Source organism: Idiotropiscis lumnitzeri, chromosome 19, assembly GCF_059441095.1.
Source record: "Idiotropiscis lumnitzeri isolate Australia: NSW breed Sydney's pygmy pipehorse chromosome 19, RoL_Ilum_1.0, whole genome shotgun sequence".
NCBI lineage: Eukaryota > Metazoa > Chordata > Actinopteri > Syngnathiformes > Syngnathidae > Idiotropiscis > Idiotropiscis lumnitzeri.
Genome location: NC_142409.1, coordinates 11,547,047 through 11,568,307, shown reverse-complemented (window position 1 = coordinate 11,568,307; position 21,261 = coordinate 11,547,047). Strand labels below are relative to the sequence as shown.

The 21,261-nt window shown below is 48.5% G+C and overlaps 3 protein-coding genes and 1 long non-coding RNA gene across 5 annotated transcripts in view; 2 read left to right on the top strand and 2 right to left on the bottom strand.

Moving 5' to 3' along the window:
• The window catches only part of LOC148318580 (uncharacterized), a 15,319-nt gene extending 12,943 nt beyond the window's left edge, over nt 1-2,376 (top strand). The window contains exon 3 of the long non-coding RNA XR_015839942.1: nt 2,254-2,376. This is a non-coding gene — a long non-coding RNA (uncharacterized LOC148318580). The remainder of the gene's footprint in view (nt 1-2,253) is intronic.
• Nucleotides 1-21,261, bottom strand: part of LOC148318571 (cullin-1) — a 114,686-nt gene that overhangs the window by 14,936 nt on the left and 78,489 nt on the right. The gene's annotated exons all lie outside the window — the stretch shown is intronic.
• Nucleotides 4,309-17,576, bottom strand: cyribb (CYFIP related Rac1 interactor Bb). 2 transcript variants are annotated; one of them, XM_088282702.1, is made up of 11 exons: nt 17,363-17,576; nt 9,936-10,016; nt 9,088-9,209; nt 8,832-8,937; nt 7,702-7,841; nt 6,692-6,769; nt 6,438-6,554; nt 6,288-6,367; nt 5,767-5,893; nt 5,621-5,691; nt 4,309-5,073 (listed from the first exon to the last, which is right to left on the bottom strand). In XM_088282702.1, exons 2-11 carry the CDS (start codon nt 10,006-10,008, stop codon nt 5,010-5,012), a joined length of 978 nt encoding a protein of 325 aa, XP_088138828.1. In that variant the 5' UTR covers nt 10,009-10,016; nt 17,363-17,576; the 3' UTR covers nt 4,309-5,009. The 2 variants fall into 2 exon arrangements, with proteins under 2 accessions (XP_088138828.1, XP_088138827.1); XM_088282701.1 differs by having other exon boundaries at nt 9,936-10,019; nt 17,363-17,574.
• Nucleotides 18,638-20,998, top strand: eef1a1l3 (eukaryotic translation elongation factor 1 alpha 1, like 3). The gene is made up of 7 exons (XM_088282700.1): nt 18,638-18,872; nt 18,944-19,123; nt 19,328-19,624; nt 19,738-19,888; nt 19,963-20,219; nt 20,421-20,655; nt 20,740-20,998. Exons 1-7 carry the CDS (start codon nt 18,729-18,731, stop codon nt 20,835-20,837), a joined length of 1,362 nt encoding a protein of 453 aa, XP_088138826.1. The 5' UTR covers nt 18,638-18,728; the 3' UTR covers nt 20,838-20,998.

Here is a 21,261-nt window from a genome sequence, read left to right as displayed (position 1 = left end):
TTGACAACTTTGTCCAAGTTGACACCTTACACCTGTTTACACCCTAGCAAACTGTGTTGGCACGTATTTATGGAAGGACATGCACCCCCCCCCTCAAAAAAAAAAAAAAAAAAACGTCCCGCGTGATGTCCCGTTTAAGCCGCACGTCGTAACTCAAAGCGTGACACAAGTGTGACAAGAATACGGCAGGCCGAGAGATAAACGGCCGTCGTGCTGCCGACAGCCAGCCCGATGGTCGAGACCGTCGCTCTCGTTCATTATCACGATATTAAGAAGTGTACCAAATTCAAGAATAACGTTGATTTTTTTTGACAACAGTTCACGTAGCGATATTTTGACGAGGAATCGGTTCCAGTATCGGTATCCTCAGTATCGGTCCATTATCTGAAAGTACTCAATCTTCGTATCAACGTTTCAGTTTTGATGTCCAGCATTATTTTGCAGCACAATTCAAGTTTTGCTATTTTGTCACACGAAAATTGAAAACATTATCAACCCAACAAAAATATTACAATGCAAGATTAGGGTGCGGTAATTGTTTTTTTTTTTTTTTCATTGAACATCATTTTGTCACACAGTGACCTTTTTTTTTTTTTTCCGAACGCTCGACTGCACCACACTCACAATTTAATGCAGGATTTAAATGTGTCCCTCTTGTCCTTATTGATTCCTTTCCGCTAGGCTAACAAAACATTGAAGGACGTTTTTTTTTTTTTTTCCAAATTATTGGAGCCCTTGAAGAGTTGACCTGACTCAGGCGTCCCAAATCCCTTTTCCGCTCGCATTTGTGACGGCAGGTGCACCAGTTGTCAAAAGCACACTTTGCGAGCCACTGTTGCCTAGCAACGGTGTGATGAAGATGACGAGCGCACCAGCAGGCGTCCTCTCGGGTGCCTGCCGTGAAACCACAAACTTTTTTTGGAGACTTTTTTGAGTTAGCAACAAGCAGCTTACTTTTTTTTTGTGTATTTGGATTTGGATGAACACCAAAACAACTAGTTAAATTGAGACTTTTACAGTTGCTCTAAGAAATACACCGGAGGGAATTCTGAAACCCTCCAAATAGTTCAGAGTGTTGTCCTTTTATAATCAATGCAAGCGGGCAAAAATATTGTGACCAAAAGTCAAAAGGGATTCTTGTGAGCCTTCCAACGCGGACGGCAACTCTTGGAGTGGCGCACGAGACGCCGAAGCGAGCCCAAGTGCTATCAGCTTGTCGAGTGGCGAGACAAGAAAGCGCCGGCGCATTATCACGTGCACGCAGCGCGCTTTGGCGGGCGGGCGGGCACGCGTGACGACTCCCTCAGCGACGAGCGTTAGGCGCTATCTGCTTAGATTAGGCCGCCAGCGACGCGACCGTTGAGGGTCAAACTAAACGTACTAGTTGGTTTGGATTCGACGAATTTTGGAGCGTATCCACGTCACGCTACGTGTGAGCTCCCTGACAGCGTATACCAACGCCCTCCAAAACTGCCATAAAAGGCTTCCAAACTATTTTTTCACATTTAGTCATCCAATGCAAGATGTGTGCGTTTAAAGTGGCAGCAAAACAGGCCAAAATTCTCACGTGAGGCGAGAGGACAATCTACTTAACAGCGTGAACACAAAGCTGCCCACTCGATTTGGTGGCGGGTTCTGGAGCAATTTTGTGACTTTTCTCCCTCGTTGGGAGTCAACGGCACCTTGCACCTGGCACATCAGCCGGCGCTGCGCCGCGCCGAGCCGCTGCAAGGTCACCGGCGTGAATAAAACATGCGGTGGCGTGTTGGCAGAGGCCCCATGCATTATTTATTTGAGGGGGGGGGGGGTGCCGGTGCTGATGATGGGCAAGAGGGGGAGGGTGGATGGCATTGGAAAGGAGGTGTTGGGGGGGGCTAGCAACAAAATGGATACTCAGAATCTTTTTTTTTTTTCATTTTAGATTGCAAAAATAAATGTTGCATTTTAATATTTTCAATTTTAAATTTGTTGTATTTTTTATTTAAATTTTCGTATTTTTAATATTAATATTTCTGTATTTTTTCTGGAATTTAAATGGAAAACTTTTTTTTTTAATTGAAATTTCAATATTAATTTTCATTTAGATTTTAATATTAGGGGATTTTTAATTATTTTGCAAAATTCATTAATTTCATTTTCAAATCATTTGATAGTTTTCATAATTATATTAGTATTTTAATATTTGATATCTTATTTTCAGTTTTTTCTATTTTCATTTGCGGCTGCATATATTTTGTATTTTTGTTTTGACAGATTGCCTTTCACTTTGTGTGTCCGCCTCGCCACTCCACAAACGGGCGTTGGTCATTTGGGCCACCTTGGAAGCCGAGTGGCCATTTTGACACAGCGACGTTCTGCTGGTTGACACGCTAACAAGTAAGTTGAAGCGTGACTGTGGCATGTTTTTTTTTTGTTTTTTTTCCCACTGCGTTTCGACGGGTTTTCCCCAAGGAGCTGAGGCGGCACTTTTTCTTCTTCTCCACCACTCGCTTGCTTGTGAAAATAATCCAGTCAGCATTCGGCAGTCAAAAGGTGAGGCTGCTGCTCCACCTGCAGGCCTGCGGCACAGCCAGCAAGCTTGTGGAGAGGGGAGGGGGGGGGGGGGGGATCCCTTGGGGCAGGGGGGGGCGCTTCTTGGTTAGGCGCTGCCGTGCTATGTGCGCCCTTCCTCAAGGACGCCAGCTCGGAGACGAAAAAGCGTCAGCCAAGCAAGCAAATCGGGTTACCGAATGTGACCTCATGATGACGGGACTTTTAGTTTTTGGAGTTTTCCACCTCCGAGTCACAAAAGCATCGCTGCAAGCGACGCTACACGACGGCCATGGCCAGCTCGTCATGCTTATTTTAATTTTTGTTATAGAAAAATTTTGCGTTTTTGCGTGAAAGTTTTTTTTTTTTTTAAAGAGGAAGTGTCGGTCAAGTGTGGCAACACTTTCACTGACTCGGACTTCCTGCAGAGACGCTCAGAAAAACGGGCCGACCACCATTTAAATACCAGTATCACCCGCCCCCCCAATCCCACCCGAGAGCCGTTACTCTTTAGACATGACTGATTAACTAAGACAACGCGATTAAAGCAACGTGCAGAAGGAAGTGGGATTGGGGGCGGGGCGGGGGGGGGGGGGGGGGGGGGTCTGCATCTGTGTGTATGTGGGAAGTTGGTTTTTGCGGGCGGGGGGGGGGAACAACAGTTGCGTTTCCGAGAAAAGCCAACGTGTCTCGTCGCCCCCCCCCCAGGAGCCAGATGAGCCAACGTGTTTGCGGTCGACGTGCAGACGGACACCGCCAGCTTTTCTCTTTTTTTTTGTCACATTTTTGCTGGAAAGGAAGTGACAAAGAGGAACAAAGGTTTTCATCCTGGCAAAACGCCCCAAATGACACCTTCGCATTTGAAGGCCGCCGATATTGCCCAAAACTCTTTCAAATCTAAAACGAGATGATGCCGACGCAAGACGGTCCTAGTTGGACGCCTCCTTCAAATGCGCTCTTCTTGTTTTGTGCGTTTGCTGGACGCATTCCTGACGTTCTTTGAAATTCTTTTTGACTTTTTGGGCGAGTTTGAAACATCAGACAATCATTTGGCCACGGAAGCGACGCAATGACATAAAGTCTGGTGTAGGACTTAAGGATCCGCAGCAGCTCCTTCCTGACCAACGCTTGACGGACGAACGAGACTCGCAACTTGCTGCAGGATGTCAAAGTCAACCTCATTGATGCCGATTGGACAAAAATCATTCCCGATGAAAAGACAAGTTTGAACGGCAACACAAGCGCGTCTCTTCACTTCAACACAGATGACATTTCCTCCTTGCTCTCCCAAGCGGGAGCGGCGCAGGCGTTAGTGCAGAGATGCTGCAGTGGGCCACGCCCATCCACATTTCTTGAGAGGAGGACAAATGGGAGGAAAGTGCTTGCGCAGCTCAGATTTAAGAGCGTTCACCCACACACACAATTTGTTGGACAAATTCTCCTTTGAAGGATCTCTAGAAAGTGATGCCGCAACCGTCGTTTCAAAGCAAAACAACAGATTTGTTGTGTCGTTTACGGCCAAAACTGCTCGAGACGTTTTTGTGGGTCTGCTCGCGATAAAAATGCCCACCAAAATCAAAATGGCTTTGGCGGCTTGATTTTCTATGAAGGTCCGACGGAATTGGTCCAAATGACACAAAAATTGGAACCAACCACCGCAAACACTTGCCGCATGCAAAATTTCACAAATTGTTTTCACCTTGCGGAGACAAAAAAAAAAAACACCAACAATGATTCTTGTAAAAGAAAACACCGTTTAATTCATCCATTGACTTTGATTTCTTTTGCATCGCGGTTCTAAAATTCAGCAAAAAAATAAAATAAAATAATAATAAAAAATACAACAACCATGAAAAGAAAGGCCACAATGCGCATATGAATCAAAAATATGAAACAGTACTCTTCACTCTGATTGCCACAAGTACCGTTTGGATGACGGACAGCAGACATTTGACACGCACGCGACACAGCAGACGAGCTCAACTCAAACAAATCTTCTTATTAAATAGACAGGAAAAAAAATCATTTTCATCGTGCACAGAACGGCATGTTAAATAACAAAATCAAACAAAAATATAATATATACTTCTCCATATATTTCTCTTTTTTTTTTTTTTAAATCAAGTTCAAGTCCAAGCACGCTCTCTCCCGTCCGGCCATTGTAAAGAGAGAGAGAGAAAAGACAAAAAAAAAAAAAAAAAAAAAAGGCGCAACAATGCTTCCATTAGCTGCCACTGTTGCAACTCACTCACATTGTCGTTCAGCGTCATCTTTTTGGGACGGAAAAAAGACGTTCATGGCGGCAGTAGCATTTTGCATGGCCAAAAGAGGGCGGGGCTGCAGCTAGTCTTCTCTTCAAAAAAGAAGAAGGGGAACATAAAAAAAAAAAAAGTTTAAAAAAATAAAAATACATTCCGTGGACCGGCATCCATCCGGCGAGCGCCTCGCAACCGACGGCGGCGCCTCGCAACCGACGGCCGCTACTGCAGCATCAGCTTGATGCTCTTGTTGGTGGACTCGTCGTTTAGATGCTTGGTCGTATACCTGAGAGGATTCAAAACGACAAGCGTGACCAAGGGACCGTCGCTCCCTCGCTCGCATCACACCATGTCGTGGTCTTGTGGATCCCGGTCGACCCACGCACTCCCGCAAACGGCCAGAAGGAGGCGGCGGTTTTTGCCGTGGCGTCTTCAGAACATGGCCGCTTGGCACTTTTGTCTCAAGAGACTTAAAAAAATAAATAAATAAATTCGGACCCAAATCCAAGTTGCTCGCATCTGCAGGTGTCTCCAGAAAACATTTGCAACTTTTGAGGCCGGTCATCAAACAATGTTGAAAAGTCAAAACTTGCTTGTCACGAAATGAAGTTTCAAACATGACCGAGCCCGTCGGGCAAAACCTCTCCAACGAGTTGGTGTGGGAAATCAAAGACTTGCCGGGTTTCAATTTTAAAAAATAAATACCAACCACATGTTCACCATGATGACGTTATGAATTTTTTTTTTTTGGGACTAGCCACGAAAGGGCATCATTTTTACACACCCTCGAAATCAACGCCTCGGGGCTGTTGCAAAATGTTAACGCTGCTTACCTGAGAGCGTTGAGGAGGCCGTCTACAGTGTTTGGAGGTTGATCCTTCAGCACTTTGATGCAGCCCTTCATCTGTAGGCCGGCCAACATTAGCATTAGCATTAGCATTAGCATTAGCATGAGCGAGCGGCTTCCCGTCACACTCACGTCGATCTTTGACGACTTGACGAAGGCCCCGACGGGATGGACGTAGTCGTACAGGATGATGACGCCCACCATGACGCGCAGGCAGAAGGACACCGTGTCCTCGCTGGCAAAGCGGCTGCGATACTCCCTGACGACGCACACAAAAAAGGCGCTCATGCCACCACTCTTTTCACTTTTTTTTTTTTTTTTTGTGTGCAGCCAGTTCCGATGTGTGTCGATGCTCTTCGGGCGGTTCTGCTTCTAGTTTTGGTTTGTCTGAATTTCACAGCACACGACTGCTTCAGACCAAAATGCCGAACTTCCTATTTAATTTCCTGTTTCGATCCTTTTCCTTTGTTGTTGTTTTGCAACGATAGACACGTCTCCCACCTAATTTCACGACTCTTGGTGAAATTGGTGTCAAGGAGGTCATTTAATACTTACAATTTCCTGCCTGTGTGCTGGATGGAGACTTTTTCACGTGAATTCCATTTTGCGTTTTATTGCGCAAGTGGCCCGTGTGAGTTTTGGCTTCGACTTACGGAGTTTCCAGCATGACTTTGCAGACGCTGGCCATGGTGCTCAGGCAGTCGGTGGTGTTCTCGATGGGCAGGTTCTTGTTCTACATGCGGAAGACGACGTGAGCGAGGAGAGCTGCGTCGGCCATTTTGTCTTGGCGACGGCTGGCTTACCTCCGACACAAACCTGGTGGTGCCGTCACTTAACGTCTTGAGCATGGGCGTGGCGTCGGCGTAGAAGAGCGATATCCGATTCGCCAGCTCGTTGTTGACTTCGTTTTCCCCCTCGGCCTTCGAGGCCACACAAAAAAAAGGACAACTTGATGTCAATAAAACTCTTCCTTGAATGTGCCTGTCGCCATCTGACATGCGAAACATTTATTCCGAGATGCCCGCTTAAACGTGAGAACAGTTACGGTGGTGCTTACTGGAAGGTTGTTGATGCGCATGCGACTCAGCGTTCTCCTGTAGTAGCTGAAGTCGTTCTGAATGGCGGGAGTCGTCATCTGCAATGATCACAAGCCAACGTTACGACAATAACCATAGAAAATGGGCGTGGCCATTCACAGAAGAAAAGGCTAACTTGGACTGCGGAAATGTTCACTTTTGGGAAATGGGCTTTTATTGCTTCCTGTTCAGAATAGCGCGGTTGTTTATTTGCATTTTTTCAGAGTCATGTTGAGCGACTTCTGAGCATATCGCTGGCGAGCATTCTGCTCAATATGAAACAAAATTTGAAATAATCACGTTACACGCAAAACAACTACTCCTGTAATACAAGAAATGGGCAATTCCTTTTTTTTCTCATTAATTACTGATGAGTGAGCTACTGACAATTGAAGTTAAACACTAAATTAATCAAGTATTACAATTTTTTTGCACCTCAAACCAAAAGGAAGAAATCCCTAGAATGCTTTTATCATTCTTTTGATGACCAAATTAGGCACGAGACCACCCGCCCACGTCCATCCTCTCACTCCACCAACGTGCGAGGGCTTAGCGGCAGCTAATTATGCAAAACACCAACGAGCCCCTCCCACGCTAATCCCACTCGAGTGGAGCGCCGGACGGCGAGAGACGGGCAGACGCTCAAAGTGGGTCAGAACCCGCGCCACTTGGCACCCCCTGCATCCCCGCCGCCGCTAATTGGGACGTCGCAAGCGCATCGCCCCGAGGGGGGTCGGCCGGTTCAGAGGTTGTCGAAACTCATCTTGCAACGTTTGATTCGTTGTGTTTACCTGCTGAGTTTAAGCAAATAAATGCACAAGACGCACACGTCAGCGGAGGAAGATCCATTTGGCTTATTAGCAGCAGCTCGGCACTAAGCGGGAATGGAAATTCAATGCTAATTGTGGCTTTTAAAAGGGCACGGCGCAATAAATCCGGCGGGGGGAGGGCGGGGCCTAGAAAGAAAAGTCTCAAAGGAAGGAGTTCTTACTTTGAGCTCGTCAAAGCGTAGCGTGAAGTGCAGGATCTCGGCAAACTGCTTGGCGAGCGCCTGCTCACGCTCCAGGTGCTGCGTGGGGTCGTCGTACGTCTCGTTGGTCAGAGCGCCCAGCAGGCTGTGCAACGCCGCCTCTGTGCAGGGGGAGGGGGAAAAAAAATTAAATCATACCGTCTTTTGAGGGATGTGCGCTTGATACTTTTTTTTTTTTTTTTTGTGGCTCTCAACCAAATTTCTGATTTGAAAATGTCCGGAAGCACACAGAGAAAACACCCAAGCGAGTCCAAAATTGCCATACTTGCTTTTGCTTTCCAGCGTGGCTTCTCGAGGCTTTTTGTGGGTCTCATGCTCACATTTTTTATCTTATTTGGATTGGAACCTCGGTAAACAAGCACAACTGGAATAAAAAACTCAATTGGGTTCGTTTGGAGCGTACGGGGATAGCCCTCAAATGATTTTCTCCCCGAAGAACAAACAATGCAAGCGAAGCGTTAATGGAGCAGCGGTGACGCCCAAAGTGCCCGAGGTCCGCTCCGGTGAGGGAGGGGCCGAGGGAGGCTTCCCCCGCTCAGATGCAGATGAGACTCGGGACTAATTATCTCGCTGACATAAAGTGAAGGGGTTGGGTCATCGCGGCAGGATTACACTCATTGTTTGGACAGGAAGCAAATACGCAGCCCGCGTCTCTCGGAATAGAACCGGCAGCGAATAAAGGCCATGTGACGTCCCAACTTGGTGGGATTACAAAAAAAAAAATAAACATTGCGCAAATACCTCCGCAGCCTGGAAGGCGATTTTAATTTTAGCCTCAGACGCTACTTGAAAGTCAGTCTGCCGAGTCAATGAGCACCCCGAGGTCACGACGCGGCCCCGAGCTCAAAGTCAAGGCGGCAAAATGGAGCAGCGGCGATGTGACCTACTTTGTTACATAACAAAATACCGCCAGGCTGTCGCCGCCCGCTGTGCACCCCCCCCCCCCCCTTCCGAATCCATGCTAATTAAACACTGCACCACATGTGTTTACATGCAGTACGGACGGGGCGCGACAACGGCCGAGTTGACGTGATGACATTTGTGCCCGATGACGTCATTGGTGACGACCGTGTCAGTGGACGACGACTCACCTAATCTCTGGGAGAACTGGTAGAACTTTTTGAGCCTCCCCACCAGGGGGACCACCGCCGCCCACGCCTGCTCCTGGAGCGCCTCGTCGTTGGGGTTCTGGATTGCCTAGGAAAAAAAAAAAAAAAAAAGGGGGCAATTACAGCAATGGACAAAGTGACAGACAATTTTTCGTTTCTCATCTACTATTTAGTGACTTTTTTTTTTTTTTTTTTTTTTTTAAAAGGTCAAATGTGTCGGAGGTTTAGGAACGCGCACTTCTCTGATGTGGCCTCCAGCGCCTTTGTAGGCCTGCAGCTGGTCCAGGATGGCCTTGGCGTCCTTGAGCACCACGTCCACCTCCTGCCACACCTCGCGTTCGCCTTCCGTGGGCTGCGCGTCTGCAAGAAACGGCTCAATATCACAAGATGTCGTTCAGTTCTTTTCATTTGGATTTTTCTCTTTTTGGGAACAGCGCTTTGTTCCAGCGGCTCTTTGTGAAAGTGCTCGGTGAAAAAAGTTTCACTTTCCTCAAGGAGGTAATGCGAATGCCGATTAATTTTTTTTCTCCAAGTTTCTCATTTACCTCAGATTTCATATTTGTCAATTGTGGCCATGTGAAGCCCTTTGAGGCTCTAAATCTTTTTCTAATTGGTATGACCACTTTGTAAAGCTTTTTTGGGGATGCTGCAGGTGTACCTAAAGTTTCAGCTGAGCAAGAAAAGAATTTGTCAAATTTCTTTACAAATTCAAAACGCACGGAGTGTTGGTGTGTGGAAGTTAGGAGTGAATCTTTTGCGCTTGCCAAGTGTGAACATTCCAAAGTGGTGGGATCAAGCAACGAACGTTGGGCGGGTGTGTTGAGGGAAGGGGGGGGGGGTCATGAGGGGTGGGGCTTGTAGGGGGCCCGAGGCAACCAAAACCGCAGCCGAACTCTGCCGTGTTATCTATTTGAGGACGGCGATTGATATTCAGCATGAAACTGGCAGGTGGAGAGAAAGCGCCCCCAGGTAGAACGCGGCGGAAGAGACGAGTTGGCTGAGATGAGAGCGGCATGCTAACGTATTCGGCCGATCGATATCTTGAGGGGGAGGGGCGGGGGCTTTGGGTTCGGCGGCATGGCTCACTTTCGAAATCCAGGAAGAAATTGGGCTCCTGTTCCAGGTCGGTGCAGGTCAACACCTTCAGCAGGTTACCCATGTTGGCACCTGCTGGAGAAGAAGACGGATCAATAAGTCGCGGCAGAGCACCAAAATAGCGCCCACACAAGCACGCTTGGGGAAACCTGGCGCTCCGCTGCCCCCCCCCCAAAAAAAAATACACTTCCTGCTCATGCTCTCCTGCCTACCAGATGTCAAGCCCCCACAAAAAAAACGTCCAAAAATAAACCGAGTCAGAGTCCTTTTCCGTTGCGCTCAAATTCCTGCTGGCAACGGTTTGATTTTGGAGCAGCAGGGGGAACACATTCCATCGTTAACTAGACGACCATTTTCTAAATTTAACGCGTATGCATGTGTTGAGAAATGTCAATTCAGTGGTCACCTAAACCGGAGCACTAAGATTTGACTTTATACAAAAGTTCTGCCATCTGCAAAAAATAAAAAAATTAATTCATTCCTGTTCAATTGTATTTTTTTTAAAGCTAAACAAAAATAGGACGATATTTTTGTGAAAGAAAAAAAAATGCAGACATTTTGTTCTTAAAAAAAAACATTTATTCATTTATTCCCCCAAAAAAATGATTCTCATAACATGAGAACTTTTCAATCTTGTAGCGATCCCGACGAGGAAACGAGTAGAACATAACGGCGAGTGACTTGAACGTGCTGCCTGCGTGACATTTAAGTGCGGGATGATGACGATGACGACGACGATGATGATGGACACACAGTGAGCCACTTGGCCGCGTCGCTGAGCACTAAAACAAACGCACGCACCTCAGCCGCATGCAGCGCAACAAGAAGTGACAGACGTACGACACTCCAAGAAAGCAGACGCTCTCTCACACACAAGTGACGCCAGTTTGCGGAAAGGAGCTGCCGCCCTCGTCGTCGTCGCCGTCGACACATTTTCCACCTCAGCGGACATTTTGGGAGAAGAGGGAGATGAGTGGCAGGTGAAAAGCGGTGACACAGGTGAAGCAGAAAGACGACAAAGTGCAAACTCAGCAGCGTTAAAATGCATGTGATGCAGATAAACGCGTATGGCGGGTCACGTCCTTGTTTTTCACGTCATCAGAATCCATCCGTCCGTTTTCCAAAATGCGGCCGTCCCCTTTTTTTTTTTCCTGACTCGACTTACATTTTGCTGGGATTATTTTTCCCCGCAGATTGCCGCGCAACTTGATCCACGACAAAACGCAAAGTTGTCAAGCAGTCAAATATTACGAGGATGAATTTGGCCGTATGCTTCCAATCAAAAAGACGTTTCATGACAAGACGCTTCATATGACATCATAAGTTGGCGGTGGCCTGATATGCTTTCATTTTATACATGTGCTTTATTTATTCATCTGTCTGTATGGTCAGCTGAGTGCAGTCTCCAAAAATAAAAAATAAAAAAAAAAAAACCACATTTATATTGTTTTCTATAATCGTTGAGCCCGATTGGGTGTCCCGCCCGCGGGATGGACTGAAACTCCAGCTCACCTACAGCGGACGAGCAGCACAGAAAATTAATTGGGTCGTTTGCACGTCTGCCTGGCAACAAGTGACCCCCAGAAATTCCACCAAATCAAATAGGTTAGTGGGTGCCCTCCTTACAAGGCGCTTTTTTTTTATTTTTCCCTTCCGAGACCACCTGCAAAGCCGCACCTGCCTCTTACATCTCCGTCTTCCGAGCCGGGTTCTAATGCGACCTGATTGCCCGCCCGCGCCAACGCTGGCTATCGGCAACGCTCGCCCGCACCTGACAAAGTCTTGCGAGGCCCGCCGGCAACCTCGCCCCCGATGGCTGCAGCCGATCACCGCTGGGGGGGGGGGGTTGGCGGAGCGAGGGAGGGGGCTGTGCGGTCCTCTAGCGCCACCTTCTTGTGGGCCTGCTGCCACGCCGCAGAAAGGAGGTCATATTACGGCCAGGGATTGACGTGGCCCACTTTTCAAGTCCACCAGAGAATCTCAGAAGAAGGAGAACGACATTCGTTTGTCTTCCCTCCGAGAGACTTTGAGGCGGGCGAAGATGATGTCAGACAAAAGCGCTCAGACTACGGCGGTGCCGAACGCTGAACGAGTGGGCGTCGTAGTAAACGTGCATGACCTGGACACCTCCGTGTTGTTGTTTTGAACACCCACTGAGCAATCGCGTGCTTGCTGAGGGAGGAGGAGGAGGTTGGGGGCGGGGGTCTCGGTTTTGACTGCTTCCAAGGCCGGGGGGCGCAGAATGTGACAAGCGGGAGCCCGCGCAGCTCTCCCATTGGCTGAGGCCGATCTAGCCGACAGCTCGCTGTATCCATGGTGCCGCGCTAAAAATTTGGTTGCCACTGAAAACATTGAGGCGGCCAATGAGAAGGCGGCAGCGGCATACAGTAGTAGGAAGAGGGACTTGAGAGCGCCATCGGGTACGTTAACACACACATGATGAGGTCATAGGCAAAAAAAAAAAAAAAACAGTTTGTGAAACCAGGACAGTCTTACGCTTTTTTTTTTTTTTTTTAATTGAAGTGTAAGTTTCCCAAGCAGGGTCTCGAACTCGAGGGCTGCTTCTCGGCATGTTACCGCGTGCAACACACCTCATCCAGATGATTGCAAAACTTGCCGATAAGAGTTTGAGACCCCCTGCCCAAAAGTGGACGTGAGTACTTCGCAGGGGTGACGTTCCCTGATGAAGATGCGCTTCATTTTGATTTCCGAAAAATTGTTTTATATTCGTGTAAAATTTGCGCTGCAATTTGAAGACAGCTTGAATATTTTGGGCCTAATGGTGCAGATTGATGGATGGATGTTTCATGGAAAATAAAGCAACAACATCATCCTTGCCTTGAGATACAAGTTTAATTTGTTCCTTGACCACACTCATAACTCAAAACACTTGCATCTCAAAGCCTCTTTCCCAATGAAACAAATTACAAAAAAAGACAAAACAGGACAGGACACAGTAGAGGATTGTAACGAATAACTAATAGGACAGGACGGGGCAGGGCAGGGAACGAGAGGATAGGACAGGACTGCATGGCACAAGGCGTGATGAGTAGCAAATGAAAGAAGCGGGCAGGGCAGGACAAGATGCAACCAATAAAGAATAGGAAACAAGGAAACAGCGGCGCGCCCGGCCGCGCCCAATGCAGCATCCTGACCTCGCCGTGGCATCTCCTTGCACCCGCCTCTGGCCGCCGTAAACGCGGCCAGAGGCGGGGCGGTGCTAAAACCCAGCACTGCGACAAAAGGGGGTTGGGGGGGTGGGCAGAGTGCTGACATGCCACTACAGGGCTGCAGCGTGAGGATCCACGTGGCCCGGCTAGAAAAACAAAAGGCCCCACCCCGCGCCTCGAGCGGCACGTGGCCCCCAGCGTGGACCAGCAGGATGAGAAAATGCACGTGATTATTATTCATTTGGAGTCTTTTTTTCCCTCCAAAATCTCCATTTTGTGCGTGCGGCATGGGCAGCTTTCAACTTGACCCAGATTCCCCGGGTGACACGCCACATCGTATTAGCCCGCTCAGCCGGAGCCCGACCTCGCTGACAAGCACCCGAGCGCACATACACAAAATGGGGGGGCACTAACCCGTCGGGGGTTGGCGTGACAACACCCCCCCCCCCATTCTGTACCAATCCTGCTCAGCTGACTAAAATGGCTCAGGGCGGGGGGGGCCATGGGGGGACGGGGTGGGCGCTTGTTTTGAACCCGATTACCTCGTGGCCACGCCTGCGCAAATGTGCCAAAACAAAACGAGATAAAATCAGCAGCTGTGCTCGCCATGGCAACCGCACGGACATGCAAGCTAAGAGCCCCTCCTCATCCTCCTTTCTTCTTTATTTCATTTTATTTATATTTTTTCGGCACCTGCCGAAGGTTGGAAGCCATGGCAACAGGGCCACGCGGCTCAAAGAGGCACGAGACACAGGCTGCGGCTCGACTTCACTTGACATGTGAGCTGAAACAAAGCGTTTGCAAGACCGCCACGTCTCCGCGTCCTCCTTTTCCTCCTGGCCTTGACCGTCCTCCAAGTCCTCCTCCATCATTCAAGAGGCTACGTTGACTCACTGTCTGTCTGGCATCATCTGAGCATGCAGCACCCCCACCCCTCCCCAACATCCTCAGGGCTGCTTTGACAGTCACACGCCATCATTATTTGACTTGAAGTTTCGATGGAACTCATTTGCATACCAAAAAAAAGACAGCATGGTTGAAATCGGGTCGTTTTTAGTCTCCAACTGAATTTTGGGTGGGGCACAGTGACGGCTGAGTGACGGGAAGCGCCCAAGCAGCAGCGGTTCCATTTATTGAGGGCACAGCGCCATCTGTAGGATGAAAGCCGCAGTGAACGCGAGCCACTCCCAAATCGGAACAAAATAAAAAAAGAGCACGCCATCGAGCCATACAAAAATCAATATACCACACTTGACTTGGCAGTCTTGGCTGTTTGTGCACTTGGTCAAGTCCAGATGTGATCTCAAAATCAAAGCAAATCGAATCGCACGTAAAATAGAGAAAAAAAAATCTCCCAGAAGGAACTTGATTGGACTAAATTGCTAGTTAACAAACGAAGTCGCTTGATGTCACTTACTACAAACGTGCAAAACAATTTATTTTTTTGATTTTTTTAGAAGAGAGAAAAGTGAAGCATCTTCCATGAGTGGTAATTCACAACATATGGAATAAAAAGGTTTCTATCAGTGACCAAGCTTAGCGTTCCATTTTAGGCAAACATGGCACAACAACAGATGGCAATTGCTGCAAGCGAACATTGAATGTGCAAAAATGTTGTTTCAGATCAAGCGAGATTGCAATCTGTGATTTTTGGCCGCCTCAACGTGTGACACGAGGGCGCCATCTAGTGGTCACTTTCAGCCACCCTGGGAAGGAATTGCTTAATAATTGAAAAGCGGCGCTGATTGCATTCTGACACGTGCTCGTAAAGAACAAAAGAGCGGCGGCCGTTCATAATTCATGAGGAGAAGCTTTTATTGGACATAACGAGCGGCGTACTCAGACATGTCCTCACGTTACTTGTTCGGCGGCGGCGCTTTGCGGTGCTAAGTCAGGAGCCGAACGCCAGTCGGCAACAACTACGTTTCTTTTGGGACCAAACTGCATTTGCTCATCACCACGACAACTGAAGAGCAGCAAATCGCAAGCGCTGAAATTAACCAAAAGGCGCGTCGTAGTGGTGCACCTGCTGGTGACATTCCGGCGGGCAAGGGGCTCCCAAGCGCCAACGCCCGGCCGGCGTGTGGCGAACGCACGACGGAGTTGATCAACACGCAATCGACGGTGCCTCGTCGAGCGTCGCGAACAAACACGCCCACGCGCACAAAATGCTTCCTATGATGCAACACTTCCTCTAATTCACTTCCCATTTCGACAAGCCACACTCGGCGACCGGATGGCCTCGTTTTGTTCAAAGACAAACAGAACAAAAAAGGGAAAAAGACGACGCAGGATTTCATTGTGCGTGTCGAGGTTCCAGTGGAAGTGCCTTCAGCGCTTCGTTAAAGTTTTACACTAAAAAAACAAGCAAACCAAAAAATGCTCGCTTAGTGCCGCCATCGTGACTAACTTGAAAATTCTGTCGTATAAACGTTCAAGCCCAAGGTTTGCAAGCACACAAGTCAAAAGTTTAGAGACACTTGAAATTCAACAGCATGAGAGCGCATTTCCAAACATTTGACTGTTAGACCATATTGCACATAACGGGAAGTCACACCAACATTTTTTTTTAAAGGGGGACTCGAACATTCTGCGCACTTTCAACATCCACACTGCACGGCAATATTAGACGATCAAAGTGCTGGTCCCTCGTCATGGACGCGCAAGCAAAACCAGCGTGAAGTGCAGGAGGCAACGCGTGCGTGCCAAAATGGAGACGGCGGGAAAAGCTGGATGGCAAGAAATGCACAGAGAGCATCAATCGATCGCGCACGCACGCAGCGCGATCGATAAGGCGCTCGTCCGCAGCACTTCAATGCGATGCCGGCAACCTTTGCCGAGTGCCGTCAAACACATCAACTGTCGTACCGCTCGACAACCAACGACAAACTTGTTACTCAACTCGAGTCGTTTTTTTTTTCCGTGTGTTTTGGGGTCAACAAACCAAATTGGATGTTGCTGAGTGTGTTTTTATGAGTGTGGGCTCTTGAAACTTGTTTGTGGGCGGAGTCACGATGGACACTTCATTGACCAAATATTGCTGAGTAAAAGAATCTTGCCAACAAGAAAAGGCCAAGGAGGATGTCGGCCGCACGCTTTCTTGCCACGATCACGGCGAAACGCACAAGACGTTCGTTTCGACATCGAGCTTCCCAGCGCAAGCAGTTGCCAGCACGGCGACACTTGCAATGTTTGGACAGTTGTCTCGCAACGGAGCCGACGTCCCAAACATGCTGAAGGCCACCAAACACACCCCAGCGAGCGGTGCTCGGATTACACGCAAATATTCCGGCTATGGGGCAGCCACCACACACGGACGGCGCTTGTCTCACACCCCAAAAAAATTTTTTTTAAACAAAGTCACGCTGGAACAAAATCCGGTGCCGTTTGCCGTTCTATGGGACAAGCGGGCTTCGTACTAGCGATTGTAACTCATTTTGCTAGCTTGTGTGTTAAATATTAGCGAAATGGGACAGAGACTGTTAGCATCTTGACATGCGTCAACTGTAGGTTTTTTTTCTCTCCGTCTAAGCAGCCAGGTTAAAAGTGACCCACGGACCAGTTCCGGTCCGGTGACCACATGTTTGATCAGGTTCACTTAGTACCTGCCTTGATTATTTGTGCAGCTTTCGAGAGGGCACACCCAAACGGGAGCTGCTGTCAACCACGGCTCTCACACAAATCCTCACAAAGCAGCATTATGGACAGACTCTGGCAAGTCTCATCATTAACTTTGCTCAAAACGTGACGAAAGTAAAACAGATCATGTCATAATTCTTAGCGATGTGTGTCAGCTGGCAGCAGTGGAGCACACATGAGGGAAAAAAAAGTGGAAAAGTAGCAGCTGGGGCTAATCCAAAAGCAAGTTTCAAAGTATAATCTCCAAATGATTAGCGGGCGTTCTTTGGCAGACTGGACAGAAACCGGGTCGATGCTATAACGTGTGTCGGGAACTACGCAATTTAAAAAAAAAAGGGAAATGAAACCTGGGCATGTCAAGTTGCTATAAGACTGACTACATTAAAAAAACGCACATTTTTCTTGCGGGCTGCCTTGAGACGGAAGATTGTCGCCTCGCAATGCATCGCTCGTGCGTCGTCATTCATCATTTCGCACCCCGCGGCCATGAAATTGTGCGAAAGTGAATGAATGGCAACTAGTGAGCAGGCGAGGCCAACCAGCGCAATGAAACAAAACAAAACAAAAACATCACAAGTGGACATTTTCGAATCGCTTGTGTCTTCTTACCTCGTCGCCGGCGGCGGGGCGGCACGCGTCCAAAGAGAACACGAAAAACACGAAGAAGAAAACGACGGCGACCACGGAGGAAAAAGAAGAAGAATAAGAAGAAAAAGTCCTATCTGCTCCTCCACGAGCTGCAAGGCAGAAGAAGAAACGCGAATCGCCGTTTCCGGGTTGGTGACTCGACGTCATTGGGGAAGGGCCCCCCCCTTCCCCAATGACGTCGAGGGCTCGTTTTGCTCAAACCGGCGTGTCGAAGGGGTGGGCGTGTGGAGTCATGTACTTCGAATCGGCAGAAGCCCCGCCCCTCGCCCCCCGCGTGCCCACACAGCGCAATTGCTTCCCGTCACTTCCGCATATTAAACTCGTCATGCTAAAATTCACAATAAATTCCATCCCATGCAACTTGGAAAAAAAAACATGCAACTTTAATCGACAAATGAAAGCTGAGCTTCATTCGAGGCGCCGAAGTGCCCTTGCGCAAGAGACCAATCAAGAATATATTTTGGGGGGGGGGTGAAACTTTCCTAATAATGAATAGCAGAAGAGCAGACAAAGGCGACGCTCAAATTGGCTTCACGGTCGCGCTCCCGTTAATTCCGCTTTACACGTTCCAACCTCAAAGACCGCAATTGCGCTTTCATGTCTGTAGGAGGCAATGTTGTCCATAGTTTTAAATGCGTGAACAGGCTGGGTGTCTCGCTAGTTAGTTTAAAAAAAGAAAAAGACTTCAACGTCCTTTCGATGCCACAAAAACAAAATGGCGTTGAATTTCTCACCCGTTTCTGTTTAGAAGTCAAATGTACTAACCACTGAGCAGTCGACTAATGTACGAACCATTGACCCATATCAGTTTAATAAATTAAAGAAAACAGTCTCCTCCCCGGAGTCCCTTTTTTTCAAGGGAGAAGAGAATAATGCTTTAATTTCTGTCTATATGGTGTATAGTTGTACTTTTAATGTAACGTTTTTACTTATACAATAAATATCGAAATCCAAACAAAATCCATGAGTTGTTACCACAAGATGTCCATTTCATGACACTTCCCAAATCAATGCTTCAAAAGCTTCACAAGTATTCATCAACCCATCTCGAATTTGAAGTACAATTTAACAAGAATGAAGTCCAAAGTTTTTCCTTCCCATGTGGAAGACTCGTATTAAGTTTGAAAAAGAGTTTTGCTTCTGGAACACTGAGTGAGTGAACAGCAGAGGCCAATCAGTTGCAACGAGGCTTCCCACCTGAGCTGAGCCCAATAACGAGCGGCTTATAAAAGCCTTCCTTAGAAGCGGCTGCTTCCAAATTCCTCAAAGCAAATTTGAGCGTGAAGGAGAACCGAAGCGAAGCATCATCTCAGCGTTGTTTGCAAGCATGGTGAAGGAGAAGCCTCACGTCAACCTGGTGGTCATCGGTCACGTGGACAGCGGCAAGTCCACCACCACGGGCCACCTGCTCTACAAGTGCGGCGGCGTGGACCAGAGGAAGCTGGACAAGTTTGAGAAGGCCGCAGCACAGGTGAGCACACTTCAAATTGTGATGGCACTCGGCGCTGATGTCAATTTATTTATTTTTTCTCCCCCGGGCAGGTGGGCAAGAGCTCGTTCAAGTTCGCCTGGGTGATGGACAAGCTGAAGGCCGAGCGCGAGCGCGGCCTCACCATCGACATCTCGCTGCTCAAGTTCAACACGAGCAACTTCTGCATGACCATCATTGACGCACCCGGACACCGTGACTTCATCAAGAACATGATCACGGGAACCTCGCAGGTGCGACGCACACCGTCCTTTGAACCGTCACCCATTTACACGTTCAAATTTTAATGTTAAACTCGGAGTGGTCATAAAGGGCTTGTTGACTGGAACACTGAAACGTGTGCGTGCAAGTCTGCCCCCTAATGGCTGTAACAAGTATAGTGGATGACATCATTGTGCTCTGATTGGTCGAAAATCCCGTGAATTGACTTGTTGCAGGCGGACGTGGCGCTCCTGGTGGTGTCGGCCGCCAAGGGCGAGTTTGAGGCGGGTGTGTCGCGAGGCGGGCAGACGCGCGAACACGCCCTGCTGGCCTACACGCTGGGCGTCAAGCAGATGATCGTGTGCATCAATAAGATGGACGCCACCGAGCCGCCCTACTGCCAGCGGCGCTTCAAGGAGGTGGCGCGCGCCGTCGGAGGTTTCCTCAAGAAGATCGGCTACGACCCCAACGCCGTGCCCTTCGTGCCCATCTCCGGCTGGACCGGGGACAACATGATTGGCGCCACGCACAAGGTGACCAAAATTCAGCGCTTCGGGATCACAAACCTCAGCTTTGTGACACTATAATTGTTCAACTTTTTAAAGGAAGTCAACTTGAAGTATTTGGCCTGTTGTTACTTTCTTAGATGGCGTGGTTCCAAGGTTGGAAAGTACGTCGCCGAGAAGGCAAGGCGAGCGGCACGACGCTGCTGGAGGTGCTTGACTCCATTCAAGTCCCCGTCCGTGCCCTCAATAAACCTTTGCGATTACCCTTACAAGATGTCTACAAGATAGGAGGTCAGTGAGGCTTTTAAAATTTACCCACTTGCTCAAAGAACGTCATGGACAACGAGGCACTCGTTTGTGGGCAGGTGTGGGGACGGTTCCTGTGGGAAAGATCGAAACGGGCGTCCTGAAGCCCGGCATGACGCTGACCTTCTCACCCGCCAAGGTGACCGCGGAGGTCAAGTCCATTGAGATGCACCACCAAGGCTTGGATGCGGCGCTTCCGGGCCACAACGTGGGCTTCAACATCAAGAATGTGGCCGTCAAGAACCTGCGGCGCGGCGACGTTGCCGGCGACGCCCAGCACGATCCGCCCTCTGACGTCAGCAGCTTCGAGGCGCAGGTTGGCAACGTCATCGGCAGTCCCTAGCGCGAGCGGCGCTTTCATGAAAATGTTTCACACTAACGCGGTGCAGATTACAACATGCAAAATTGTTTTTGGAATAGTTGACCAAGTCCGATTTTGCGTTTTTATAACCAGCAAGTGTCGGGAGCAATTTTCTTTGCATTTATAAAGCAAAGTCCACTTTTTTTTTTTTTCTAGGTGATCATCCTCAACCATCCGGGCCGGATCAAGGCGGGCTACTCTCCGGTGCTGGACTGCCACACGGCACACGTCACGTGCCGCTTCGCAGAACTCAAGGAGAAGCTAGACCGCCGCACTGGCGCCAAACTGGAGGAGCGCCCCCTGCTGCTGATGTCGGGTGACGCAGCCACCGTCAAACTGGTCCCCGTCAAGCCCATGTGCGTGGAGAGCTTCTTCACATACCCGCCACTCGGTAAGGTTGGCCCATTCCGTTCGCGAGGCTGTCGACTTTTGAACTTTTCAGTGACTCCTCCGATCTCTGTGCCTTTTTGCACAGGTCGCTTTGCCGCCCGAGACTTGAAGCAAACGGTGGCGGTCGGCGTCATCAAATCGGTGGAGAAGGAGAGAAGCGCCAAAGCTAAAGTGGCCAAATGAGCTGGCACTTGAATTTTTTTGGCACGTTGGAACGTGACCAGACACTTTACGTTAAGTTAAAAATTGTATTTGTTGACGTTAAAACACTTGACTCACGTGTTGCAGGATGAGCTGCAGAATCTTTGGTTCCGAGTTTGGAATAAAACATTTATTGACCAAAACGTTTGTTCATATTACTTGGCGTCATGCTGCCCCCAGGTGGCCAATACCTGCACAACAGAAGCAGCAGCACAATAGTCAGACCAAAAATGTTGGCCTTGTTTCTGCATTCATAAAAACATTTCAATATAGATTTTGAAACCGAAAATTGATTGAATGCAATTTTGCTCCCTTTTTCTAAGACATTGATACAAGCTAAGTCGAAGAACAAATTCAGCTTGCATCTCAAGACACCAACATTTCTTTTCACTTGACAGGGCTGACT